At 39.4% G+C, this 24,282-nt stretch overlaps 1 protein-coding gene across 3 annotated transcripts in view; it reads left to right on the top strand.

Annotated features, from left to right (window-relative positions):
* The window catches only part of TTN (titin), a 243,986-nt gene that overhangs the window by 216,889 nt on the left and 2,815 nt on the right, over positions 1-24,282 (top strand). For all 3 annotated transcript variants that reach the window (XM_038182090.2, XM_072041024.1, XM_038182073.2), the window contains 30 exons: positions 61-363; positions 519-815; positions 1,278-1,565; positions 1,652-1,951; positions 2,048-2,350; positions 2,509-2,814; positions 2,923-4,689; positions 4,789-5,085; positions 5,894-6,181; positions 6,275-6,574; positions 6,746-8,812; positions 8,907-9,209; positions 9,291-9,596; positions 9,696-9,986; positions 10,109-10,408; positions 10,521-10,826; positions 10,960-11,265; positions 11,365-11,646; positions 11,943-12,536; positions 12,631-12,918; positions 13,038-13,337; positions 13,771-14,073; positions 14,374-14,676; positions 14,788-15,372; positions 15,540-15,845; positions 15,943-16,242; positions 16,506-17,081; positions 17,171-17,476; positions 17,567-18,160; positions 18,282-24,232. In XM_038182090.2, coding sequence (XP_038038018.1) covers positions 61-363; positions 519-815; positions 1,278-1,565; positions 1,652-1,951; positions 2,048-2,350; positions 2,509-2,814; positions 2,923-4,689; positions 4,789-5,085; positions 5,894-6,181; positions 6,275-6,574; positions 6,746-8,812; positions 8,907-9,209; positions 9,291-9,596; positions 9,696-9,986; positions 10,109-10,408; positions 10,521-10,826; positions 10,960-11,265; positions 11,365-11,646; positions 11,943-12,536; positions 12,631-12,918; positions 13,038-13,337; positions 13,771-14,073; positions 14,374-14,676; positions 14,788-15,372; positions 15,540-15,845; positions 15,943-16,242; positions 16,506-17,081; positions 17,171-17,476; positions 17,567-18,160; positions 18,282-24,232 — 19,016 coding nt within the window. The remainder of the gene's footprint in view (positions 1-60; positions 364-518; positions 816-1,277; positions 1,566-1,651; positions 1,952-2,047; positions 2,351-2,508; positions 2,815-2,922; positions 4,690-4,788; positions 5,086-5,893; positions 6,182-6,274; positions 6,575-6,745; positions 8,813-8,906; positions 9,210-9,290; positions 9,597-9,695; positions 9,987-10,108; positions 10,409-10,520; positions 10,827-10,959; positions 11,266-11,364; positions 11,647-11,942; positions 12,537-12,630; positions 12,919-13,037; positions 13,338-13,770; positions 14,074-14,373; positions 14,677-14,787; positions 15,373-15,539; positions 15,846-15,942; positions 16,243-16,505; positions 17,082-17,170; positions 17,477-17,566; positions 18,161-18,281; positions 24,233-24,282) is intronic.

The raw sequence follows: 24,282 nt of genomic DNA, 5'->3' as shown, positions 1-24,282 counted from the left end.
TGTTCAGATGTTTGAAGTCTCATTTTGTTAACAATTAATCAATTCTTTTGATATCGTCAGCTACCCCTGGTCCTCCTTCCACACCATGGGTCACTAATGTCACTCGAGAGAGTATTACTGTTGGATGGCATGAACCAGTCACTAATGGTGGCAGTGCAGTCATTGGATACCACCTGGAAATGAAGGACAGAAATAGTATATTATGGCAGAAGGCTAACAAGACCCTTATTCGTACAACTCACTTTAAAGTCACCACCATCAGTGCTGGCCTTATCTATGAATTTAGAGTTTATGCAGAAAATGCAGCTGGCATTGGAAAAGCAAGTCATCCATCTGATCCAGTCCTTGCAATTGATGCTTGTGGTATGTATTCTCTAGAAGATAAAGAAGCCCAACTACTGAAGGAATGTTTACCCAACCCCCATGATACACTGTCTTGTACAGGAAGCCAAAACAGCTGTTATTTATTACAAATACTCTGTTATTTATTACAAATACTTTCATGTTTCCTACTGCAGAACCACCAAGAAATGTTCGTGTCTCAGATATCTCGAAGACTGCTATTACTCTGTCATGGAAGAAGCCAGCATTTGATGGTGGTAGCAAGATCACTGGATACATCGTAGAAAAACGTGATCTTCCAGATGGCAGATGGACAAAAGCTAGCTTCACCAATGTTATTGAGACTCAGTTCACAGTATCTGGTCTGACACAGAATTCTCGTTATGAATTCCGTGTCTTTGCTAAGAATGCTGTTGGTTCCATTAGTAATCCGTCAGATGTAGTGGGTCCTATTACATGTGTTGATACATATGGTAAGTGTTTTGTAATGATATAATGGTATCATTTTATGTTACTAGAAAGCTTAATGGCAGCACTATTTTGCAGAACCAGAGCCTTTTTAATATGGAAAGCTAATTTACCTTGATTGATTTACTAAGTTTGAATGATTTTGAGCTATTTGGGCATGGTTGTAATGAGCATCTTTGGCTGTATCTGCATTTTTACAGTCTTATGATATTTTTATTATTTTGACAATGGAAGTCAGCCCATGGCCAAAGTGATAATATTTATACATTTGGTTGCCTTTTCGGTAGTGTTAGTTCTAACTTGTTCCAGGATTCTGATTTAAGTTATGCATGCTAGCTTTACTTTAACCAATATTTATAAAATGCCTGTAACTGACTGCTTAGAAAAATAATTATTATTTTATTTTCATTAAATACAAGTTTAAAATCACTATGTTTGTTTGTTTTTTTCCTTATTTTTTTCTTCAGGTGCACCTGAAATCGATGTGCCACCAGAATATACAGAAGTGGTAAAATATAAAGCAGGAACTTCAGTTACATTAAAACTAGGCATCTCAGGAAAGCCTGTACCTACAATTGAATGGTTCAAAAATGGCAATGAGGTACAAACCAGTGCACTACTCTCAATGGAAAACACAACAGAATTTGCTTCTATACTCATCAAGGATGCAACCCGACTCAACAGTGGAACTTATGAATTAAAACTGAAGAATGCCATGGGTTCAGCATCAGCCCATGTTAGAGTACAAATACTTGGTATGTCTTGAGATATGACTGTACTACATTATTAAACAGTAATCTACTAATAAATACTTACATCTGATTTCTTGCACCTTCCACAGACAAGCCAGGACCCCCAAGTGGACCTATACAGTTTAAGACAGTCACTGCTGAAAAGATTACAGTAATGTGGGACCCTCCAGCAGATGATGGTGGTGCACCTGTAACACACTATGTTGTTGAAAAGCGGGAGACAAGTCGGGTTGTATGGTCTTTAATTTCTGAAAAACTGGAGGGGTGTATTGTAACTACAACAAAACTCATCAAAGGAAATGAGTATGTGTTCCGTGTCCGTGGTGTGAACAAGTTTGGAGTTGGTGATTCACTGGAGTCTGAACCAGTTATAGCCAAAAATTCATTTGGTAAGAAACATTTAAAATAGCTAATAGAACTGAATCATCTTGTGTATTATTTGTACATGGTATTGATCAACTAACATATATGTATTTTTATTTCAGTTGCACCTGGACCACCTAGTGTACCAGAAGTCACAATGATAACCAAGAATTCTATGACTGTTGTCTGGAATAGGCCCACTGTTGATGGAGGCAATGAAATATCAGGATATTTTCTTGAGAAACGTGACAAGAAAAGTCTTAGTTGGTTCAAGGTTACTAAAGAAACCATTCGTGACACCAGACAGAAAGTAACAGGTCTGACTGAAAATAGCGAATATCATTTCAGAGTTTGTGCTGTCAATGCAGCTGGACAAGGCCCATTCTCTGAAGCTTCTGACTTCTACAAAGCTGCAGATCCTGTTGGTAAGAGACAATCTGCAATATGTCTAATTGGTTAGAGATCAATGGACAGCGAGCAATTAGGGTGGCTTGCATAAACGTAACTGAAACAGATTTTTTTTTTTTCCTTTTTATTATTAATATGTCTTTTGATATTTTTTTTCTTAAACTATAACTTACAGATAAACCAGGCTCACCAACAAAGTTGAAGGTTGTGGATACAACGAAGACATCTGTCACCCTTGGCTGGATTAAACCTGCCTATGATGGAGGAAGTCCAGTTACAAGCTATGTGGTTGAGAAAAGGGAAGGTGAAGAGCAAGAATGGACTGTAGTCAGCACTAAAGGAGAAGTGAGAACAACTGAGTATGTTGTATCCCACCTTCAGCCAAGTGTTAATTATTATTTCCGCGTGTCTGCTATAAATTCTGCTGGACAAGGAGAGCCTATTGAAATGACAGAACCTGTTCAAGCTAAAGATATTCTTGGTACTGTACCTTTTAGTGACTTACCACTTTTCTGTGTTTTGATTTTTCAAAGCACTTTTTATTTTATATTCCAAATATGCATTATTCATTTTTTATTTATTTCCACAGTGGCACCAGAAATCGATCTGGATGTTGCCCTCCGGACCTCTATCGTTGCTAAAGCAGGTGAAGATGTGCAAATAACAATTCCATTCAAAGGAAGACCTCCTCCAACTGTCACATGGAGAAAAGGTGACAAGAATCTTGGGACTGATGAAAGATATATCATCCAGAACACAGAATCGTCTACGTTACTTACTATTCCTCAAGTTACTCGAAATGATACAGGAAAATATGTTCTTACAATTGAAAATGGAGTTGGAGAACCGAAATCGTCATTTGTGAATGTAAAAGTACTTGACACACCATCTGCCTGCCAGAAGCTGCAGCTTAAGCATGTTTCTCGTGGAACAGTTACACTAGTATGGGAGCCACCTCTCATTAATGGTGGTTCTGAAATAACAAATTATGTTGTGGAAAAAAGAGATGCTACAAAGAGGGCCTGGTCAACTGTAACAACAAAGTGTTCTCATACCACTTTTAAGCTAACTAACCTGTCAGAAAAGACTGCATTCTTCTTCCGTGTTCTTGCTGAAAACGAAATTGGACTGGGTGAACCTTGTGAGACGTCTGAACCAGTGAAAGCTGCAGACGTACCTGGACCTATAAAAGACCTAGCCATGAAAGATTCTACAAAGACATCTGTTAAACTGCAGTGGAGCAAACCTGACTATGACGGTGGTAGCATTATATCAGATTATGTTATTGAAAAGAAGCTGCAGGAAGAAAAAGAATGGACATATGCAGGCACAAGCAAGAGCTGTGAATTTGAAGTTGAAAAACTTAAAGAACTTTCTGTCATGGAATTCAGAGTTTTTGCAAAAAATGAAAAGGGCATGAGTGATAGTGTTATGGTTGGACCCATTACAGTGAAAGAATATACAATAACACCGGAAGCTGACCTTTCTGACATTCCTGGAGGTCAAATTGCTGTAAGAATTGGACATAACCTGCATATTGAATTGCCCTATAAAGGTAAACCTAAGCCATCAATGAGCTGGCTCAAGGACAACCTCCCTCTTAAAGAAACTGAACAGCTTCGTTTCAAGAAAACTGAAAACAAGATAACCTTAAGTATCAAGAATGTGAAAAAGGAACACGGTGGCAAATATACTTTGATTCTTGATAATGTCATCTGCAGAAAATCATTTCCAATCACTGTCATCACTCTTGGTCCTCCATCTAAGCCAAAAGGACCTTTAAGACTAGATGAAATCAAAGCAGATAGTGTAGTTTTGTCATGGGAAGCTCCTGAAGATGATGGTGGAGGAGAAATTACTGGCTACAGTATTGAGAAAAGAGAAACTTCACAAATGAACTGGAAGTTGGTGTGCTCGAGTGCAGCTAGAACAACTTTCAAAGTACCAAACCTTGTTAAAGACACTGAATATCAGTTTAGAGTTCGTGCGGAAAACAGATACGGAGTAAGCCCACCTCTTGTCTCAGCAGACGTTGTGGCAAAGCATCAATTTAGACCACCAGGTGCCCCAGGCAAGCCTGTTGTATACAATGTAACTGCTGATGGAATGACCATAGCTTGGGATGCTCCTGTTTATGATGGCGGCTCGGAGATTATTGGATACCATGTTGAAAAGAAGGAAAGAAACAGTATTTTGTGGCAGAAGGTTAATGTTGCATTAATATCTAACAGAGAATACAGAATTACTGGACTGCTTGAAGGCCTGGATTACCAGTTCCAAGTATATGCAGAAAACACTGCTGGTCTAAGCCGAGCTAGTGAGCCGAGCAAGTTTACTTTGGCAGTTTCTCCAGTAGGTGAGTGAATGACCAGTCACACTTCACCCAAGAAAATTCTGGTTCTGTAGACTATGGTGAACAGTAATAGAAATAAATTATTTTATTTTATTTTTCCAGACCCACCTGGTACTCCTGATTACATTGATGTCACCAGGGAAACAGTCACTCTTAAATGGACCCCCCCACTGCGTGATGGAGGCAGTAAGATTGTGGCCTACAGTATTGAGAAGCGGCAAGGAAGTGAAGACCGTTGGCTCCGATGCAACTTTACTGATGTCAGTGAATGCCAATATACAGTTACAGGACTCAGTCCAGGTGACCGATATGAATTCAGAGTTCTTGCAAGAAATGCTGTTGGCACAATTAGCCCACCTTCACAGTCTTCAGGCTATATCATGACCAGAGATGAAAATGGTAAGATTTCTTAATATGATTGTATTTGGGTACTGAAGCCAACTAGAGCTTCTGGAAGATGTGGGCCAAAGTGGGAGGAAACCATGACTGCCCTTCCAGCCAACTCAGAATCACTTCTGTTTGAGTGCAAGATGGGAGGAGCTAAATTTAAGACCTAAATCTTGTAGACATAGGTAATCAATTGCTGTATTAGAGTAAAGCAGTAATTTTTTATTCAATGTACTAATAGACTTCTTTTTGTCTTATAAATAGAATTTTGCTGGGATTTATTTGAAAATGAAATATCATCCTACAATATGTTTTTGATGTAGTTATGGTTTTGTTACTCTGTGGCAACTTTAACAGTTCATATCATGTACTCTCGGACTTGGCAGAGATAGTTATTCTGGATGGTGGCCCTGTAGTTTTCCTTTCCAAAGTTTCTGATGATTGTGACCTTCAGGAAGGTATCCAGAGTAATTTAAACCTGTCCAGGGAAATCAGAGTTTCTAGATACTTTTGCTTAAAGTCATGGCACTCTACATGTGTTTGATAAGAAGCAACAGAAAAGTTGGAAAGGAATAATAGACTAATAATCTGATGCACTGAGTAATTTAGAAATGAAAATTTGACTCAGCTTGACATGCTGTAACAACAAACATTAATGTATTTCACCTATGGTAATCCGCTGCACGGATTGCTAACAGGAAAAATAAGTTTACAGGTCATAATTCTTTATACAAGAATCGTTTGTAATTACTGTGTTTAAATTAGTATCAGGAAAAATTACTTAGCTGTATGAGAATTGATTTATGTTTTCCTTTTTTAGTTGCTCCAACAATTGAATTTGGCCCTGAGCACTTTGAAGGCCTTACTGTTAAAGCTGGAGAGAGCATTAGACTTAAAGCTTTAATCAAAGGACGTCCAGTACCTAAGGTGACATGGTTTAAAGATGGTAAGGAGATTGAAAAAACAATGAGTATAGAAATAACTACAGCTATTGGATATAGCACAATTTTCATTAGAGATGCAACTCGGGATCATCGTGGAGTGTACACAGTAGAAGCCAAAAATGCATCAGGAACTAAACGAGAAGATATTACATTCAGAATACAAGGTACTGCACCAAACACTTTCAGCCTCTATTTTTTTTAATAGAATTTTAATCTAAGTGCCAGCAAATTTTAATTCTGAACCTTTAATTTTGCAGACACACCAGGAAAAGTTGGTGGACCAATACGATTTACAAACATTACTGGAGAAAAAGTGACATTATGGTGGGAACCTCCAGCTAATGATGGTTGTGCTTCTATTTCCCACTACATAATTGAAAAACGTGAAACCAGCAGGATTGCTTGGGCATTAGTTGAAGACAAGTGTGAAGCTTGCAGCTACACTGCACTTAAATTAATAAAGGGCAATGAGTATCAGTTCCGTGTCTCTGCAGTAAACAAATTTGGAGTTGGCAGACCACTGGAGTCTGATCCAGTTACAGCACAAATACCTTACAGTAAGTTTCTGTCTCATTCTGTAGAAGTAACTGTTGAGTTAACATTTTGTATTTCTAATGATGTTTTTATTTTTATTTTTATTTTTATTTTTATTTTTATTTTTATTTTTATTTTTATTTTTATTTTTATTTTTATTTTTATTTTTATTTTTATTTTTATTTTTATTTTAGCTCTTCCTGATGCCCCAGGAACTCCAGAGCCCACGAATGTAACAGGAGACAGTATCACACTCACGTGGGCAAGACCAAATTCAGATGGTGGAAGTGAGATAAATGAGTATATTCTAGAAAGGAGAGAAAAGAAGAGCATGCGCTGGGTTAAAGTATCCAGTAAGAGGCCCATTGCTGAGAACAGATACAGAGTAACTGGCCTTATTGAAGGCAACGAGTATGAATTTCGTGTCATGGCTGAAAATGCTGCAGGAGTTGGACCTCCAAGTGATGCTTCAAAGCTGATTAAATGTAGAGAACCCGTGAGCCCACCAAGTGCTCCTAATGTTGTAAAGGTGACAGATACATCAAAGACTAGCGTAAGCTTAGAGTGGACCAAGCCAGTTTTTGATGGAGGCATGGAAATAATTGGGTACATTATTGAGATGTGCAAAGCTGACCTAGAAGCATGGCAGAAAGTCAATGCAGAGACCGTTCTTGCTACTAAATATACTGTTGTTGATTTGGAGGCAGGAGAACACTATAAATTCAGAGTTAGTGCTGTCAATGGTGCTGGAAAAGGAGAAAGCTGTGAAGTTCCTGCTTCAGTCCAAACTGTGGACAGGCTTTCTGCACCTGAAATTGATATCGATGCAAACTTCAAGCAGACTCATATTGTACGAGCAGGTGCAAGCATTCGTCTGTTTATTGCCTTCTCTGGAAAGCCTGTTCCTACTGCTGTGTGGTCCAAAGCAGATGCAAATCTTAGCTTGCGTGCTGACATTCAAACAACTGATTCATTCAGCACATTGACTGTGGAGGAATGCAATAGAAATGATGCTGGCAAGTATGTCTTTACTGTGGAAAACAACAGTGGAAGTAAGTCAATTACATTTACTGTCAAAGTTTTGGACACTCCTGGTCCACCTGGTCCTATTACATTTAAGGATGTGACTAGAGGATCTATTACTTTAATGTGGGATGCTCCTGTTTTGGATGGAGGTTCACGTATCCATCACTACATCGTGGAAAAACGGGAAGCAAGCCGTCGTAGCTGGCAAGTGGTGAGTTCAAAATGCACTCGACAAATCTTTAAGGTCACTGATCTGGCAGAAGGTGTCCCATATTACTACCGAGTGTCAGCAGAAAATGAATATGGTGTAGGTGAACCGTGTGAACTGACGGAACCAATTATAGCCACTGAAGAACCTGCTCCACCTAAGAGACTAGATATTGTTGATACAACTAAATCTTCTGTAGTTTTAGCATGGCTTAAACCTGACCATGATGGTGGTAGTCGTGTTACTGGATACCTTCTTGAAATGAAACAAAAAGGATCTGACTACTGGATTGAAGCTGGTCAAACAAAACAACTTACTTTCACTGTTGAAGGCCTGGTGGAGAACACTGAATATGAGTTCCGGGTCAAGGCAAGGAATGATGCTGGCTACAGTGAGCCAAGAGAAGCTTTCTCTTCTGTTATCATTAAGGAGCCACAGATTGAACCAACAGCAGATCTCAGTGAAATAAGCAGACAGCTCATAACATGCAAGGCTGGAAGCACCTTTACTATTGATATACCTATTAGTGGCCGCCCAGCTCCAAAAGTGACATGGAAACTTGAGGAGATGAGGCTGAAGGAAACTGAGAGAGTGACCATCAAGACAACAAAAGACAGAACAACACTTACTGTAAAGGACAGTATGAGAGGTGACTCTGGGAAATACTACCTCACACTTGAAAATACCGCTGGTGTGAAAACATTTACTGTCACAGTGGTAGTCATAGGAAGGCCAGGTCCAGTCACTGGCCCAATTGAAATATCATCTGTCTCTTCTGAATCCTGTGTGCTGACCTGGAAAGAACCTGAAGATGATGGTGGCAGTGACATTACAAACTACATTGTAGAGAAACGTGAATCTGGAACAACAGCATGGCAACTGGTAAATTCCAGTGTAAAACGTACACAGATCAAAGTCACTCATCTTACAAAATACCAGGAGTACAGTTTTCGAATAAGCTCAGAAAATAGATTTGGTGTCAGCAAACCCCTTGAATCAAAAACTGTGGTAGCTGAGCATCCATTTGGTAAGTGAAACTTATTTAAAATCTGTTGTTTTCCTCAGACTACTGTAAGTATTTGTAACAACTAACGTTTTCCTCACCTCCAATTTGTGTTTAGTCCCACCAAGCCCACCCTCAAGGCCAGAAGTCTATTCTGTGTCTGCAACTGCCATGGCAATTCGCTGGGAGGAACCCTATCATGATGGTGGCAGCAAAGTCATTGGATACTGGGTTGAAAAGAAGGAGCGCAACACTATTCTTTGGGTGAAGGAAAACAAAGTGCCGTGCTGTGAATGCAACTACAAAGTCACAGGATTGGTGGAAGGCCTAGAATATCAATTCAGAACGTATGCTCTAAATGCTGCAGGTGTTAGCAAAGCTAGTGAAGCTTCCAGACCTGTAGTGGCTCAAAATCCAGTTGGTAAGTATTACTTTCAATAGTTGTTTTGTTAATTAAGTTCAAAGAGAATTACACTTCTCATTTTTTGTTTTGTTTCTCCAGATCCACCAGGAAGACCAGAAGTAACAGATGTCACCAGATCTACAGTTTCCCTGAGCTGGTCAGCACCACTTTATGATGGTGGAAGTAAAATTATTGGATATATTATAGAGCGTAAACCATATAATGAATCTGGTGATGGACGCTGGCTGAAATGCAATTATACCATTGTCTCGGAAAACTTTTTTACCGTGACAGCTCTTAGTGAAGATGAAGCATATGAATTCCGTGTACTAGCAAAGAATGCTGCTGGTGTGATTAGCAAAGGATCTGAATCAACTGGTGCTGTCATTTGCAAAGATGAATACTGTAAGAAATACTCATTTGGAACAATTAAAAAAATAATGTTCAATTTTTAATACTGTCATGTAATTTGTTTTTAATCTCTTTTTTTTTAATTTATGACAGCACCACCAAAGGCTGAACTCGATGCTAGATTGCAGGGAGAAGTTGTGACCATTAGGGCTGGATCTGATCTTGTTCTTGATGCAGCTGTTGGAGGGAAACCAGAACCAAAAGTCTTCTGGTCCAAAGGTGACAGGGAACTGGACCTATGTGAAAAGATCTCTCTGCAATACACCAGCAAACGAGCCATTGCAATTATCAAGTTCTGTGACAGAAGTGATAGTGGAAAATATACTCTAACAGTTAAAAATGCCAGTGGGACAAAACAAATTTCTGTTCTTGTCAAAGTGCTTGGTATGTATTCCATGATTAATATTCTTATATAATATAAAAAAAAAAAAAAAGCATTATTTTAAATAAGAGTGAGAATTTTTTCTTAGCTGCTAATAACAATACCTATTTTCACCTCTACTCAGATTCACCAGGTCCTTGCTCAGGCAAAATCACAGTTAGCAGAGTAACAGAAGAGAAATGTACTCTGGCATGGAACATTCCTGAGGAAGACGGAGGTGCACAAATCACTCACTACATTGTAGAAAGGCGTGAAACCAGCAGACTTCACTGGGTTATTGTTGAGGCTGAATGCCAGACATTATCATGTGTGGTAACAAAACTTATTAAAAATAATGAGTACATCTTCCGTGTCAGAGCTGTCAACAAATATGGGCCAGGTGTTCCAATTGAAACAGAACCCGTCATTGCCAGGAATGCTTTCAGTGAGTGTTAATACCTTCCATCCTGTGTCAGAATGTGTGGAATGTTTCTCATAGATTTAAAAAAAAATGGTAAAACTTCTTTTTTTTTTTTCACATTTTAAAAAAAAAAAAGCTATCCCAACGCAGCCTGGTGCTCCTGAAGAAGTGAGTGTTGGCAAGGAACACATCATTATTCAGTGGACAAAACCAGAATCAGATGGTGGCAGTGAGATTAAGGACTATCTTGTAGACAAACGCGAAAGGAAAAGTCTGCGCTGGACACGAGTGAACAGAGATTACACAATTTATGATACCAGACTGAAAGTCACTGGTCTTATGGAAGGCAGCCAGTACCAGTTCCGTGTCACTGCAGTGAATGCTGCTGGAAACAGTGAGCCTAGTGAAGCTTCACAATACATGTTATGCAAAGAGCCATCATGTAAGTTGCCACATTTAAAATATATTTTTATAAATATATTTAATATAAAATATATAAAAAATATTTTAATATAAAATACATAAACTGTGAAATGTTCCCTGCATCAATATGAAATATATTTTCTTTTTCAAAGATACTCCTGCACCACCTTCAGCTCCAAGAGTTGTGGATACTACCATGCACAGCATAAGTTTAGCGTGGTCAAAGCCCACATATGATGGTGGTGCTGACATCTTAGGCTATGTTCTTGAAATGAAAGAAGAAGGTACTGAACAGTGGTACCGACCACATACAACTCCCACTCTGAGGAATGCTGAGTTCACCGTAACTGGCCTTAAAACAAACCAGAAATACCAATTCAGAGTTGCTGCTACAAACGTGAATGGTATGAGTGAATTTAGTGAATCTTCAGCAGAAATAGAACCTGTGGAAAGAATAGGTAATTTGAAAACTCAGTGTGTATTTTAAGGAATAATTATGTTTTCCTTCAAAACTACTAAAAGATTAATTTGTTTTGTTTCTTACACCCCTTCATCAGAAATACCTGAGCTTGAGCTTGCTGATGATCTGAGGAGAACAGTAACAGTGAGAGCTGGTGGCTCCCTGCGCCTAATGGTCTCTGTGTCTGGCAGACCTGCTCCTGTAATCACATGGAGCAAGCAGGGTGTTGACCTTGTAAGTCGAGCTATTATTGATACTACCGACAGTTACACTCTACTTATTGTGGATAAAGTTAATCGGTATGATGCTGGAAAATACATCATTGAGGCTGAAAATCAATCAGGAAAAAAATCAGCGACTATTTCTGTAAAAGTGTATGGTAAGTACTGCTACAGTTATGTAGAGGTATGACACCACTCATAGTGCATGTTGCGTGGGAGTAAAAAACTAAGTTATTTCCAAATGAATTTTGCAGTTTAAATAACATGAGAATGTTTGGGAATTCAAAGAAACAATAATAAGGAAAATAAGTAGTTTTAAAAAGCTCTGCTAGTTTATAAATCAAATCCAAATGTTGTTTTTCCTCTTTTTTTTTATTCAGAACTGAATCATTGACCAGAAGAGGAAGGGATCCAGAAGAAAAAAAATAATTTGTTGTTGTTGTTGTTGTTTTAGATACACCTGGTCCACCAGCTGCAGTGAGAATTAAGGAAGTATCAAAAGATTCTGTGACACTTACTTGGGATATTCCAACCATTGATGGTGGAGCCCCGGTCAGCAATTATATAATTGAAAAACGTGAAGCTTCCATGAGAGCTTACAAGACTGTCACTACCAAATGCAGCAAGACATTTTATAGAGTTACTGGACTTCTAGAAGGAGCTTTGTATTATTTCAGGGTACTGCCAGAAAATATTTATGGCATTGGTGAAGCTTGTGAGACATCTGACGCAATACTAGTATCTGATGTACCCATGGTACCACAAAAACTTGAAGTGATTGATACCACTAAGTCAACTGTGACTCTTGCATGGGAGAAACCACCACATGATGGTGGAAGCAGACTGACTGGCTATGTTATTGAGGCCAGCAAAGCTGGAACAGAAAGATGGTTGAAGGTAGTGACAGTGAAGCCTACTATTTATGAACATACAATTATCTCTCTCAATGAAGGTGAACAGTACTTGTTCAGGGTCAGAGCACAGAATCAGAAGGGTGTGTCAGAACCACGAGAAATTGTCACAGCAGTGACTGTACAGGACCAAAAAGGTAGGTATCTACGATTAAAAATAACAGCTGACACCAAATGAATGCGGTATTTATAAAATGGATACCAAAAATATCAATGCTTTTCTTTTCTTAGTTCTGCCAACAATTGACCTTGCTGGAATACCTCAGAAAACAATTCATGTACCTGCTGGAAAGCCCATTGAGTTAGCTATTCCAATTGAAGGACGGCCACCTCCAGCTGCATCTTGGTTCTTGGCTGGTTCTAAACTAAAAGAATCAGAACGTATCAAAATGGAGACTGTTGCCAAAATGGCTAAATTAACTGTCCGTGAGACCACTATACATGACACTGGCGAGTATACACTTGAACTGAAGAACACAACTGGAACAGTTACTGATACAATAAAAGTTATAATCCTTGGTAAGAACTTTTGAAAGTAATTGTCCATGATCTTTAACTGTCTGAACTTTGTCACCAGTTATATGATTCCTTTTCTCAACATTATTTTTTGGCCTTTAAATTTATTTATTTTTCCATAGACAAACCTGGACCACCTGTTGGACCTATCCGAATTGATGAAATTGATTCAAATTATGTTACCATCTCCTGGGAGCCACCTGAGCTGGATGGTGGAGCTACACTTAGTGGCTATGTGGTAGAACAGCGTGATGCTCACCGTCCTGGATGGCTGCCAGTCTCGGAGTCAGTAACCAGGACAACATACAAGTTCACCAGGCTTGTTGAAGGTGCAGAATATGTATTCCGTGTGGCTGCTACAAACCGCTTTGGAATTGGATCTTATCTGCAGTCTGAAATTATAGAATGCAAGAGTAGAATTCGTAAGTCTACCTTTAAAAATATAAAAACATATATGTACATGGGCTTATGTAGCCACACAAAAATACAATTTTCTAGATGTAACTACCTCTTTTTTCAAATAGTATACATCATCATGCACAGTAGTCTTGTTATACTTCCAGGGAGCAATGCCATACACAAGCCTGTGCAGGTATTATAGATGCGTTGCACAGAACCTGGACAGTAAACTTGGATTTTATACTCAGGTCTACAGTTGACCTTGAAAAATTGCTTTCCCCCATTATAAAAGCAGGATTATTTCACTGATCTAGTTTCTAAACTACTTTGATATCTGCTGATAAAAAGAATTTGATAAGACATTGATATTTTCTTGTTCTACATACTATGTTGCATATTTCTGTGTGTAGAACCATCAGGTGCTTTCTTCACTAATTCTGTGTTTTCTTTTTACAGGTATTCCTGGCCCTCCTGGCACTCCAGAAGTGTTTGATGTCTCTCGAGATGGCATGACATTAACTTGGTATCCTCCAGAAGATGATGGTGATTCACAGATTACTGGTTATATTGTGGAACGCAAAGAAGTTAGAGCAGATAGATGGATCCGTGTAAATAAAGTTCCAGTTACCATGACTCGTTACCGTTCCACTGGGTTGGTTGAAGGATTAGAATATGAACACCGGGTCACAGCAATCAATGCCAGAGGTGCTGGGAAACCCAGCCGTCCTTCCAAGACTGCCATTGCCAGGGATCCAATTGGTAAGTAATTTCCTATATAGATTAAGCACATGATAGCAGAATGGAAATGATCCTACTAGAAGTCACTCTTTTTTGTAATTTGGAAATTTATCTGGCTATGAAAATGAATGACTGGAGGAAACCAAGGAAGGAAAACATTAGTGAAAATCTTTCATTCCAAGTTGCCCTATCTAAATCCTATTATGACTTAATACAGATCATATGCTAGAAGTTAGCATTTGTTATGTTTTTTAAATGTTCATTAAAAAAATTCTCACTGAGCCTCTCCCCCCAACCCCCCAATCTCATCTTCTCTTCCAGCTCCTCCAGGTAAACCTCAGAATCCAAGAGTCACTGATACTACAAGAACATCTGTCTCCCTGGCTTGGAGTCCACCAGAAGATGAAGGTGGTTCTAAAGTTACTGGCTACTTAATTGAGATGCAGAAGGTTGATCAATTTGAATGGACCAAATGCAATACTACTCCAACCAAGATTCGTGAATATACCTTGACACATCTCCCCCAAGGCGCAGAGTACAGATTCCGTGTGCTAGCCTGTAATGCTGGTGGGCCAGGAGAACCTGCTGAAGTGCCAGGAACAGTCAAAATAACAGAAATGCTTGGTAAGACACTTGTCTTAACTCCCATTGAAAGCTGTCCTAAAGACCTATTTGCCTAAAGGAGGCATATTATCTGTAAAACAGACATAGCATGACATGTTAATTTTCTTTCAGAATATCCTGACTATGAACTTGATGAAAAATACCAGGAAGGTCTTATGGTGAGACAAGGTGGAGTTATCAGGCTTACAATACCCATTAAGGGTAAGCCCATCCCAATATGCAAATGGACAAAAGAAGGACATGACATCAGCAAGAGGGCCATGATTGCAACTTCTGACACTCACACAGAACTCGTGATCAAAGATGCAGAAAGAGAAGATTCCGGCACCTATGATCTGGCACTTGAAAATAAGTGTGGCAAAAAAGCTGTGTATATTAAAGTCAGAGTGATTGGCATACCAAATCCACCAGAAGGACCACTTGAGTATGATGATATACAAGCTCGTTCTGTCAGAGTAAGCTGGAGACCTCCTACAGATGATGGTGGTGCAGATATACTAGGTTATATTGTTGAGAGACGAGAAGTACCAAAGACTGCCTGGTACACTGTTGACTCTAGAGTAAAAGGGACGTCTTTAGTAGTGAAAGGGCTGAAAGAAAATGTGGAGTATCATTTCCGTGTTTCTGCAGAAAACCATTTTGGTATTAGCAAATCTCTCAAATCTGAAGAACCAGCCATACCAAAGACACCTCTAAGTAAGTCCCCATTTTATATTTTTAGAATATATTTTTTACTACTGTTTGCTTATTACAGTATGGTTCTAAAAGTGCCATAGTCTATGCAAATGTTTTAATGCTATCATTATTATTATATATATATATTATAATGCTATCATTACTTATGTTGTTATCGTTATTAACAGATCCTCCAGAGCCTCCAAACAACCCACCTGAGGTACTTGATGTCACAAAGAGTTCTGTTAACTTGTCCTGGTCCAGACCTAAAGATGACGGTGGTTCTCGTGTAACCGGCTACTACATTGAACGTAAAGAGACATCTACAGAAAAATGGGTCCGGCATAACAAAACACAGATCACCACTACAATGTACACGGTCACAGGACTTGTTCCAGATGCAGAATATCAGTTCCGTGTCATTGCTCAAAATGATATTGGTGAAAGTGAAGCAAGTCCTGCTTCTGAACCAGTAGTTTGCAAGGATCCATTTGGTAAGAAAATGTTTGCATTAACAATTAATTGCTTGTGTATAGCAATTTAGTGACATTCAAAAAGGAATTTAACTTCTGTATATACTGCAATTTTCAGATAAACCAAGCCAACCTGGAGAAATTGAGATCACTTCTATATTTAAAGACAGCATTACATTAGAATGGGAACGACCTGAAAGTGATGGTGGCAAAGAAATCCTTGGCTATTGGGTTGAGTATCGACAGTCCGGAGAAAGCACCTGGAAAAAATGCAATAAAGAACGGATCAAGGACAGACAGTTTACAGTAGGAGGTTTACTAGAGGCTACAGAATATGAATTCCGTGTTTTTGCAGAAAACCAGACTGGGCTCAGTAGACCTCGAAGAACTGCTATGGCCGTGAAAACTAAACTAACATGTAAGCAAAAAAAAAAAAAAAAAAAAAAAAAAAAAAAAAAAAGTAATATTTACTGTGATATTGCCATGTTATGTTTCATAAACCATGGTGCTGCATTTAATATGCTGTTTGCTTTACATGTTATTTGCCAACATGACTGTCCTACAGCACAGCCCAGTCATTCAGATATAAGAGGCACAGTTTTAAATAAAGGTTAAATTCCAGTACCATAGTAATAGAGGAACATTTCATCTTCATTATTTTTTTACTTTTCTTTCTTTTAGCTGGAGAAGCACCTGCCATAAGAAAAGAAATGCAGGATGTTACAACTAAACTGGGTGAAGCAGCTCAACTGACATGCCAGATTGTTGGGAGACCTCTTCCTGATATTAAATGGTATCGCTTTGGCAAAGAGCTGCTGCAAAGCCGAAAATATAAAATGTCATCTGATGGACGCAACCATACGCTAACAGTAATAACAGATGAACAAGAGGATGAAGGTCTCTACACTTGTATGGCTACCAATGATGTCGGAGAAATTGAAACTAGTGGCAAGCTATTATTGCAGGCTCCTCCTCAGTTCCACCCAGGCTTTCCATTGAAAGAGAAATACTATGCAGGTGCAGGTGGCACCCTCCGCCTTCACGTTGTGTATATTGGCCGACCAGTACCAGCAATAACTTGGTTCCATGGCAACAAACCTCTGAGAGGATCAGAAACAGTTACTATTGAGAACACAGAACATTATACTCATCTTGCTATTAAGAATGTTCAACACAAGACTCATGCTGGGAAGTACAAAGTGCAACTCAGTAACACGTTTGGAACAGTTGATACTGTACTTAATGTGGAAATACAAGGTAATTTTATGTTCAGTATTTTTCTGGAATATTTTATGAAATATTAACTGGCAAAAGAACTGAAAATATGCTGCTTTTTTCTTTTACAGATAAGCCAGATAAACCAGTAGGACCTATCGTTATAGAGTCTATACTGAAGAACTCTGTGGTGATTAGCTGGCAACCACCAGAGGATGATGGAGGTGCTATGATAACAAACTACATCATAGAGAAACGTGAAGCCAAGGAAGGAACTGAATGGCAACTTGTTTCTTCAAGCATTTCAGGCACAACCTGTAGAATTGTTAACCTAACTGAAAATGCAGGCTATTATTTCCGTGTTTCTGCTCAGAATACATACGGCATTAGTGAAGCACTGGAGGTCTCATCAGTTGTTGTTATGAAGCCTCCATTTGGTAAGTGAACACCAAAATATCCAGTTGTGTATGTCCCTATAATTACTAAGGCAAGCTCACTTAATCTTTGAATTGTTTTATTCTTTATAGAAAAACCAGGACAACCCGGTCAGCCAGTAGCAAGTGCTGTCACAAAGGATTCTTGTGTTGTCTCATGGAAGCCACCTGCAAGTGATGGAGGGGCAAAGATTAGAACTTACTATCTCGAGAAGCGTGAGAAAAAACAAAACAAGTGGATTTCTGTCACAACAGATGAAATTCGTGAAACTGTCTATTCTGTGAAAGATCTTATTGAAGGTCTTGAGTATGAGTTCCGTGTAAAATGTGAAAATCTAGGTGGTGAAAGTGAGTGGAGTGAGGTATCACAACCAGTCATTCCAAAATCTGATGTACCAATTCAAGCACCACATTTCAAAGAAGAACTAAGAAATCTGAATGTGAAATTTCAAGCTAATGCCACGTTTGTCTGCAAAGTCACTGGTCATCCTAAACCAATTGTCAAGTGGTACAGGCAGGGCAAGGAAATCATGCCAGATGGTGAAAAGATCAAAATACAGGAATTCAAGGGTGGATATTACCAGCTGGTCATAACAAATGTAACGGATGATGATGCCACAGTATATCAAGTTAGAGCTACCAACCAAGGAGGATCTGTGTCTGGCACTGCCTCTTTAGATGTTGAAGGTAATGAAGGATCTTGATTCCCAAGATAAATTATTTTTAAGTTTTGAATATTTAGATTATTGGTGCTCTTTTCAGGTGTTTTTGCTCAAGTGTTGTTTTTTCCTTCCTCTTTCCTTTCCAGTTCCTGCAAAGATTCACTTGCCCAAGAACCTGGAAGGCATGGGAGCTGTTCATGCCCTCCGAGGAGAAATAGTGAGCATCAAGATTCCATTCAGTGGCAAGCCACACCCCGTGATCACATGGCAGAAGGGACAAGATCTCATTGACACTAATGGACATTACCAAGTTATTGTTACACGATCATTCACATCTCTTGTTTTCCCAAATGGTGTTGACAGAAAAGATGCAGGGTTTTACATTGTTTGTGCCAAAAACAGATTTGGAATTGATCAAAAAACAGTTGAATTAGATGTGGCTGATGTGCCTGACCCACCTAGAGGTCTGAAGGTAACTGACATCTCAAGGGATTCAGTTAACTTAACCTGGAATGAACCAGCTACAGATGGAGGAAGCAGAATCATAAACTACATTATTGAGAAACGTGCTACAACAGCAGAGAGATGGATTCGTGTTGCACAAGCTCGTGATACAAGATACACAGTGGTGAACCTGTTTGGCAAGACCACCTACCAGTTCCGTGTAATTGCAGAAAACAAGTTTGGCCAAAGCCAGCCCTCTGAACCTACTGAACCAATTATAACAAAGGAAGATAAGACCAGAATAATGAACTATGATGAAGAAGTTGATGAAACCAGAGAAGTCACCACAGTTAAAGCAGCTCACTATTCTACAAAGGAACTCTATGACAAATACATGATTGCAGAAGAGCTTGGACGTGGGCAGTTTGGCATTACACACCGCTGTGTTGAGGCAGTTTCAAAAAAGACTTACCTGGCTAAGTTTGTCAAAGTAAAAGGTGCTGACCAAGTTTTGGTAAAGAAAGAAATTTCCATTCTAAACATTTCTAGGCACCGAAATATCCTATATCTTCATGAATCATTTGAGAGCCTGGAAGAATTGGTCATGATCTTTGAATTTATTTCTGGAGTTGACATCTTTGAAAGAATCAGCACTGCCTCATTTGAACTGAATGAAAGAGAAATAGTGAGTTATGTACGGCAGGTCTGTGATGCACTAGAATTTTTACATCGCCACAGCATTGGACATTTTGATATCAGACCAGACAATATTATTTACTTCACAAGAAGAAGCTCAGTAATTAAAATTGTTGAATTTGGTCAAGCCAGACAATTGAAGCCTGGAGACAGCTTTAGACTTCAGTTCACTTCTCCTGAATATTATGCACCTGAAGTACATCATCATGATTTGGTCAGCACAGCAACTGACATGTGGTCAGTTGGTGCTCTAACATATATACTTCTCAGTGGCATTAATCCTTTCATTGCTGAAACAAACCAACAAGTTATTGAAAATATTCTAAATGCTGAATACAGCTTTGATGATGAAGCATTCAAAGATATAAGCATTGAGGCCATGGACTTCATTGATCGCCTACTAGTAAAGGAAAGAAAAGCTCGGATGACAGCTGCTGAAGCACTTAACCACGTGTGGCTAAAACAGCAAACAGAAAAGACCAGTACTAAAGCCATCAAGACCTTAAGACACAGGCGTTACTACCAAACTCTAGTAAAGAAGGAGTGGAACACAGTTGTGTCAGTAGCCCGCATTTCCTGTGGAGGTGCAATTAGATCTCAGAAAGGTGTAACAGTGGCTAAAGTTAAAGTTGCGCCAATAGACATTGGTCCTATTGCTGGGCAGATAAACCATAATGTTGCAGAAGAAGGAGGGCATGCCAAATATGTATGTAGGATTGAAAACTATGATCAGTCCACACAAGTCACCTGGTACTTTGGTATGAGGCAATTAGAAAGCAATGAGAAATATGAAATCAAATATGAAGAAGGTGTGGCAACCATGTATGTCAAAGATGTTTCTAAATCAGATGATGGAACCTACAGATGCAAGGTTGTAAATGACTATGGTGAAGACAGCTCTTATGCAGAACTTTTTGTTAAAGGTGTGAGAGAAATTTCTGAGCACTACAGATGTAGAACTATTAGGAAAGTGAAACGCCGGGTTGATACAATGAGACTACTAGAGCGTCCACCAGAATTTACTCTGCCTTTGTATAATCGCACCGCATACATTGGAGAAAATGTCAGGTTTGGTGTAACTATAACAGTCCATCCAGAACCTCGTGTAACATGGTTCAAATCAGGCCAGAAAATCAAACCTGGTGATGATGATAAGAAGTATACTTTTGAATCAGACAAGGGTCTTTACCAACTTGTCATCAATAAAGTCACTGAAGAGGATGATGCTGAATATAGTATTGTGGCACGCAATAAATATGGGGAAGACAGCTGCAAAGCTAAGCTGACTGTAATTCCACATCCACCTCCAGCAGATGCTACACTAAGGCCGATGTTTAAAAGACTGCTGGCAAATGCTGAATGTCAAGAAGGCCAAAATGTCAGTTTTGAGATCAGGGTATCTGGTGTACCAAAACCAACACTGACATGGGAAAAAGATGGTCAACCTCTATCCTTTGGCCCTAACTTCGATATAATTCATGAAGGTTTAGATTACTATGCTTTGCATATCAGAGATACTTTACCAGAAGACAGCGGTTATTACAGAGTTACTGCTACAAACAGTGCTGGATCTACAAGCTGTCAAGCTTATCTAAAAGTTGAACGCTTGAAATATGTCAAACGTGAGTACAAGACTGAAGAAGAGCGGGAGAAGCATGTACAGAGGCAAATTGACAAAACCTTAAGAATGGCAGAAATCCTTTCTGGGGTTGAACCTGTTCCATTGACACAAACAGCACAAGAGGCTCTCAGAGAAGCTGCTATCTTATACAAACCAGCTGTCAGCACTAAGACTGTCAAAGGTGAATATGAAATTAAGAAAGAGGAGAAGAAGGAAGAAAGAAAGCTTCGTATGCCATACGAGGTCCCAGAGCCTCGCAAACATGTGCGCACTACTATTGAAGAAGATCAGAACATTAAACACTTTGTGCCTCTGTCAGATATGAAGTGGTACAAGAGGCTGCGAGACCAGTATGAAATGCCAGGAAAACTTGAGAGAACTGTTCAGAAACGCCAGAAACGCATACGTCTTTCCAGGTGGGAACAGTTCTACGTGATGCCACTGCCACGCATTTCTGATCAGTATAAACCTAAATGGCGCATACCAAAGCTAACACAAGATGATCTTGAAACTGTGAGACCAGCACGTAGGCGTACCCCATCTCCAGATTATGAATTTTACTATAGACCAAGGAGGCGATCACTTGGTGACTTGTCTGATGAGGAATTACTCCTGCCAATTGATGACTATTTAGCCATGAAGAGAACTGAAGAGGAAAGACTGCGCCTTGAAGAAGAGCTTGAGTTAGGCTTTTCTGCTTCCCCACCAAGTAGGAGCCCCCCACGCTTTGAATTGTCTGCACTTCGGTATTCTACTGCGGGAGCACAGGTCAGTTCAGAGGAAGAAAGAAAAAGAGAGATGAGGTACTCAAGCTATCACATTCCAATTAAAGCTGAAACCAGCGCAAGCTATGCAGAGCTTCGTCAGCGGCATGACAGGGCTGCCTACAGACCACCAAAACAAAAACAAAGAATAATGGATGAAAGAGAGGATGAAGAACTGCTTCGTCCAGTTGGCACTGCTCAACGACTGTCTGAGTACAAGAGTGAGTTGCAATATATGGCAGAAGAGGAAAAGAGCAGACTTAGGAGAAGGAGGGAAAGAGAAATAACTGAGATCACATCAGAAGAAGAAGAAGAAATAGAAATGGTGCAACATGTTCACAGGGAATTTTCACCTCCCTCTAGATTACTACGACGAAGAAGATCTCTTTCTCCAACTTACATTGAGTTGATGCGCCCTGTATCTGAATTAATTAGACCCCGCTCACGGCCTCCTGAAGAAAGTGAGAGAAGATCCCCAACACCAGAGAGAACTCGACCTCGCTCACCTAGCCCAGTTTCTAGTGAAAGATCACTCTCTCGGTTTGAGAGGATGGCAAGATTTGATATATTTTCTCGATATGAGTCCATGAAATCTGCTTTGAAAACTCAGAAAACTATGGAAAGGAAATATGAAGTTCTAACTCAACAGCCTTTCACACTTGACCATGCTCCCCGCATCACCCTGAGAATGCGCTCACATCGGGTACCATGTGGCCATAATACCCGGTTCATTCTGAATGTCCAGTCAAAACCAACTGCTGAAGTGAAGTGGTACCACAATGGTATTGAGCTGCAAGAGAGCAGCAAGATACATTTCACTAATACCAGTGGGGTATTAACTCTGGAGATTCTTGACTGCCATATTGACGATAGTGGAACATACCGGGCTGTATGCACAAACTACAAAGGAGAATGTTCTGATTATGCAACATTAGATGTTACTGGAGGAGACTACACTACATACTCTTCCCAGCGGAGAGATGAAGAAGTACCAAGATCAATTTTACCTGACCTGACAAAAACAGAGGCATATGCAGTCTCCTCATTCAAGAAAGCATCTGCTACAGAAGCAAGTTCTTCAGTAAGAGAGGTCAAATCAGAGATATCAGCAACAAGAGAATCACTTTCATCATATGAACACTATGCTTCTTCTGAAGAAAAAATCACTGCAGCAGAAGAAAAATCACTGGAAGAAAGGACTGTACACAAAGCATTTAAAAGCACTCTGCCAGCAACAATCCTTACAAAACCACGATCAATCACAGTTTCTGAAGGGGAGACTGCAAGATTTTCCTGTGACGTTGATGGTGAACCAGCACCAACAATAACATGGTTACGTGCAGGTCAACCTATTGTTTCTTCAAGGCGCTTCCAAGTAACACGCACACAGTACAAGTCTACTTTTGAAATTTCCTTGGTCCAGATGTCAGATGAGGGGAGTTACACTGTTGTGGTGGAAAACTCAGAAGGAAGACAGGAAGCACACTTTACTTTGACCATTCAAAGAGCAAAAGTTCCTGAAAAAACAATTACATCACCTCCAAGAATCAAATCTCCTGAGCCCCGTGTAAAGTCTCCGGAACCAGTTAAGTCTCCAAAACGAGTGAAATCTCCCGAACCCATCAGTAGCCCTCCAAAAGCAAAGTCACCACCTGCAGACAAAACAGTACCAACAGAGAAAGTACAATTACCAACTGCTTCTCCTCCAAAGATAAAACAGCAGCTGAAAGCAGAAACTCTTGGAGATAAGGTAAAGTTATCCTGTGCAGTTGAAAGCAGTGTTTTAACTGTGAGAGAAGTGGCTTGGTATAAGGATGGCAAAAAACTGAAAGAAGACCATCATTTCAAGTTTCATTACGCAGCAGATGGCACCTATGAGCTCAAAATCCATGACCTCATGGAATCTGATAAAGGAGAATACACCTGTGAAATTACTGGGGAAGGAGGCGTTTCAAAAACTAACTTCCAGTTTACTGGACAAGTATTTAAAAATATCCATTCCCAGATAAGAGGGGTATCATCTGAAACTCGTAAATCAGTTCAGAAAGAAGATGAAGTACTTACACTTTCTACCCAGAAGAAATCATCAGTGGCAACTGAAGAAAAAGCAGCAGTTCAAGAAGTCATTAAAAAGTCAATTGTTACTGAAGATGTCAAAGAATTGAAAGCAGAAATTAGAGCTTCTTCAACTCAAATGACAGTGTCTGAAGGACAAAAAGTGACTTTGAAAGCCAGCATTCCTGGTGCCTGTGAAGTAAAATGGGTGCTGAATGGAATGGAGCTAAGAAATTCAGATGATTACAGATACGGCGTTTCTGGAAGTGATCACACACTAACTATCAAGAAGGCTAGCAATAAAGACGAAGGTATACTCACCTGTGAAGGTAAAACTGACGAGGGAATTATTAAATGCCAGTATGTTCTTACCTTTTCTAAAGAGCGCTCAAATGAACCAGCATTTATCATGCAACCTAAGTCTCAAAATGTCAATGAAGGACAAGATGTATTGTTCACCTGTGAAGTTTCTGGGGATCCTTCTCCTGAAATTGAGTGGTTTAAGAATAATCAACCTGTAAGTATTTGCTTAAGGTATTTACTTGAAAAATTAGAATTCTTCATAAA

The sequence above is a fragment of the Anas platyrhynchos genome, chromosome 7 (genome assembly GCF_047663525.1).
Source record: "Anas platyrhynchos isolate ZD024472 breed Pekin duck chromosome 7, IASCAAS_PekinDuck_T2T, whole genome shotgun sequence".
In the NCBI taxonomy this organism is placed as follows: Eukaryota; Metazoa; Chordata; class Aves; order Anseriformes; family Anatidae; genus Anas; species Anas platyrhynchos.
This window is presented reverse-complemented; position numbering and strand designations above follow the sequence as displayed.